We start from the raw sequence: 3,873 nt of genomic DNA on the forward strand, positions 1-3,873 counted from the left end.
TCAGCGGTGTGTAGGGTCGCAATCCCCAAAGAGGATCACAGTCCACTGACTGAACGCCTCAGCGGTGTGTAGGACTGTGGTCCGCCGTTGAGCTCGTCAATGGTCTAATCGGTTGGCTGTGGTTAACCCCTTCAAGCTGCGGTATGAGTAGGGGTGGGAATAGGCCAGGCCCCTACCAGGGGCCTATGGCCTGGCCTGTTTAGGGCCTGGCCTGGCCTGGCCTGTTTAGTTAAAAGGCCAGGCTTAGGCCTAGTTAATAGCCTATTTAGTTAAATAGGCTTAGGCTTATATGTGAAAGCCTGGCCTACGAGCCTGCAGGCCTGGCCTGTTTATGTATATAATATATATAAAATATATATTTAATATTAATTATTTTATATTATATTTTATAACTAATATTTTGTAATAATTACAATATAACCCAGTATATATATATATAAGTATAAAGTCAATATCTGATAACCCTAGTCCCTAGGACTGTCTGCGTTTGTGGCTTTGTGGACACAAACTGTCCTGTACTCGTTTCTTCCCCAAAAATCGAAATCTTCGAATCGACTAACGCGACTCCGGCGAGGCTGCGGGCGGTGAGGCGGCGTGGCGAGGTGGCGACCGGAGTTGGACAAGCGGCGACCGCAGTTGGACGACTCAGACTGCTTTTCTGCTATCTGCTTGGTGGCGACCGGCGACCGGCGATCGGAGGTTAGTTTTATTAATATACGTTTGTTTGTTTAATTGTTTATTGAAGTAGACACTCAGACCTGCGTTTCATCACCTGTTTATTGAAGTAATATGCATACTGCCTTGACTGTTATTTAATATACACAGGCCTGAGTGTTGTTTAAGCAGAAATATGTGGCCACGATTATCAATTTATCACACACACTCTGACAATTATCAGAATAATAAAAACCAATAGCATGAACCCATACATGTAATAAACCTATTGAAAGCAAAGATCAAGTAATGAATCTGCTAATTAAAGGACACAGTGATTGTATATGGTCAACAAAGTAATTGACAGTAGTTATTATTTAGTTCAAATAACTAAATAAATAAATAACTAAATAAATAATGTTATGCACTTATGCACTAATAAATTGATTAGTTATACACTAATAAGGAACTGTAAGTCTGCAATGAGCAATTTAATTAGTTTATTACTATAAACAATTATTACTCAGTTTATTGATTAGTTAAGCAGACTAATAAATTGATTAGTTATAATATTAATTATTATAAACAACTAAACATAATTAGTTTTTTTTTACTATAATTAGTTTATTACTATAAAGTTTATAGTTTAGTTGTTTATAATAATTAATATTAGATACTTAGATGTTACTTTGTTTATGTGTTTTAATGGCTGAATAATTATAAAATTATATAGGATGACAAGTAACAATACAAATGAATCTATTCCTGAAGAAGTGAATGTGCAAGTTACAACTACAACTCCATCAATTTCTTCAAGTCAACCAATTGAAAGTAACAATTCTGAAGAAGTCAATAGGGTTGATAATGATTCAATCTTAACAAAAAAGCGGAAAAAAACATCTCCGGTATGGAATGATTTTGAAGAAATTGAACTTGCTAATGGTACAAAGAAAGCAGTGTGTTTGTATTGTAAGGAAAAATACTCTACTGGTGGAAAGGGTGCAAGCACTAGCCATCTTAAGAGGCACTCAGAGATTTGCCTGCAACGGAAGTTGCATATCTCTCGAGAAAATAAACAAACAACGATACAATTTCGGCCGCCTAGTGAATGTGGTGGTAATCCCTTTATTGTTCCTAATGCTAAATACTCCAATGAAAAGATGAGAGAGATTATTGCTAGTGGAATTATGGTGCATGAGCGACCATTTAGCATCGTAGAGGATGACATGTTCATGTGGGCTTTTGAATATGCAAATCCAAATTTTAGAAGAGTCAGTCGTAAAACAACAAGAAGTGATTGTTTGCAATTGTATGAAGCTGAAAAGAATACTTTGAAAAGGATTTTGAATAATGTGAGTAAGGTTAGCATTACAACAGACATGTGGAAGTCAAGTCACCAAGTAGTTGAGTACATGGTTGTGACAGGTCATTTTGTTGATGCAAGTTGGAACCTTCAGAAGAGAGTTTTGAATTTTGTCAAAGTGCCTCCTCCTCGACGAGGAACAGATATAGCAAATGCTATTTTCAAGTGTTTGAGAGGATGGGGCATTGAGAATAAAATATTCTCAGTAACTGTTGACAATGCATCTTACAATGACTCTTGTGTTAGAAGTTTGAAAGAAAACATGTCATTGAGCAGTAAGTTAGTACTTGATGGTCAACTTTTTCATGTTAGATGTTGTGCTCACATTCTGAATTTGTTGGTGCAAGATGGCCTTAACACTATTAAAGATGTCATTCATAATGTTCGTGAAAGTGTGAAATTTATAAATTCTTCAGATGCAAGGCTAAAGTCATTCCATGAAGTTGTTGAATTAAAAGGATTGAAAGAAAGGAAACTTATTCTTGATTGTCCAACAAGATGGAACTCCACATTCTTGATGTTGTGTACTGCAAGTAAATTTAAGCATGCATTTTCAGATTACAATGAAAAAGAGCCCCATTATAAGTATGCACCATCATTTGAGGATTGGGACAAGATTGAGAAGGTTTGTAAACTTTTGGAGGTTTTTAATGATGCAACTCATGTCATCTCAGGTAGTGATTACCCTACTTCTAACTTGTATCTTGCTGAAATTCAAAGGGTGAAAAAGGTTATTGATAATGCAGCTGAGTGTTTTGACATGTTCATGCGTGAGATGGCAAAACCTATGAAAGCAAAATTTGACAAATATTGGGGGGAGTGTAATTTGTTAATGTCTATTGCATGTGTTTTAGATCCAAGGATGAAATTAAATGGTATTAAGATAACTTTTCCCTTATTGTATAAAACACCAAGTGATGTTGAAAAGAATGTGGAGAAGGTGAAAAGGGCATTAGAAGATTTATATCTTGATTATGTGAACCTGTATAGTCAAGATGCTTCTTCTACTAGTGGACATAGTGAAGTCAATGTTGAAAGCAGCACTCTGGTTGATGGTGGACAACAAATGGATAAAGGGATGCAAGAATTATTGAGTATGGTCTACCAAAGTCAATCAATTCCTCTTACGAAATCAGAGTTGGAGACTTATCTTGAGGAAAATCTTTTTATTCCTTCTTCTACTTCATCCTTTTGTGCCTTGGCGTGGTGGAAAAATAATAGTCCAAAGTTTAAAGTTTTATCAAAGATGGCTTCTGATATACTAGCTGTTCCTATTTCAAGTGTGGCATCTGAATCCACATTTAGTGCCGGGGGAAGAGTCATTGATGAATATCGTGCTAGCTTAAATGAGGAATCTATTGAAGCTCTTATTTGTGGTGGGGATTGGCTTCGTAACAAGTACGGGCTGAAGAAAAAACAAAAGGTAAGAATGTACTTGTTACTTTAATATTTTATATTATTTTATATTACTGCTTGTTACTTTAATTATGAGAACTTGAACTTGTAATTGACTTCATTATTTATTCTCAATTTTTTTCATTGTGTAGGGAGATTCTGGACAACAGGAGATTATGTTGAAGCCATGACTTGTTTCATTTTATGTTTGAATGCTATTGTTGTTATTATGTTTAATGTTTAATGTTTGTATTGTGAACTTATGATTTCTGTTGTTGTTAAACTTGTGAGTTGTGAATTTGTGATGGACTTTTGTATAATGGACATGTAGACTTGATGTTATCAAACTTGTATGGTTTTTGTATTATGAACTCGTACTTATTAAACTTGTAGGTGTTGTTTGACATTTTATTATAAAATATGAACTTAGTTTTGTCATTTATGAATATTGGTTGATTCAC

At 35.1% G+C, this 3,873-nt stretch overlaps 2 protein-coding genes across 2 annotated transcripts; both read left to right on the forward strand.

The window, feature by feature from the left end:
• The first annotated feature begins 1,388 nt into the window (after positions 1-1,388).
• On the forward strand, positions 1,389-2,445 carry LOC109155204 (zinc finger BED domain-containing protein DAYSLEEPER-like). Its single transcript, XM_019302921.1, has 2 exons — positions 1,389-2,324; positions 2,434-2,445. The coding sequence occupies exons 1-2, from the start codon at positions 1,389-1,391 to the stop codon at positions 2,443-2,445; spliced, it is 948 nt and encodes a 315-aa protein (XP_019158466.1).
• A 238-nt stretch (positions 2,446-2,683) lies between these two features.
• On the forward strand, positions 2,684-3,671 carry LOC109155180 (zinc finger BED domain-containing protein RICESLEEPER 2-like). Its single transcript, XM_019302908.1, has 3 exons — positions 2,684-2,691; positions 3,008-3,440; positions 3,565-3,671. Exons 2-3 carry the CDS (start codon positions 3,084-3,086, stop codon positions 3,601-3,603), a joined length of 396 nt encoding a protein of 131 aa, XP_019158453.1. The 5' UTR covers positions 2,684-2,691; positions 3,008-3,083; the 3' UTR covers positions 3,604-3,671.
• Positions 3,672-3,873: the final 202 nt, after the last annotated feature.

This window comes from Ipomoea nil, unplaced genomic scaffold (genome assembly GCF_001879475.1).
Source record: "Ipomoea nil cultivar Tokyo-kokei standard unplaced genomic scaffold, Asagao_1.1 scaffold2694, whole genome shotgun sequence".
In the NCBI taxonomy this organism is placed as follows: domain Eukaryota; kingdom Viridiplantae; phylum Streptophyta; class Magnoliopsida; order Solanales; family Convolvulaceae; genus Ipomoea; species Ipomoea nil.

Bases quoted from the DNA above. Each gene is read 5' to 3' on its own strand.
- LOC109155180 (XM_019302908.1), top strand. From the start codon at position 3,084: ATGGATAAAGGGATGCAAGAATTATTGAGTATGGTCTACCAAAGTCAA. The intron at 3,441-3,564 runs GTAAGAATGTAC...TTCATTGTGTAG, and splicing joins GGCTGAAGAAAAAACAAAAG to GGAGATTCTGGACAACAGGA.
- LOC109155204 (XM_019302921.1), top strand. From the start codon at position 1,389: ATGACAAGTAACAATACAAATGAATCTATTCCTGAAGAAGTGAATGTG.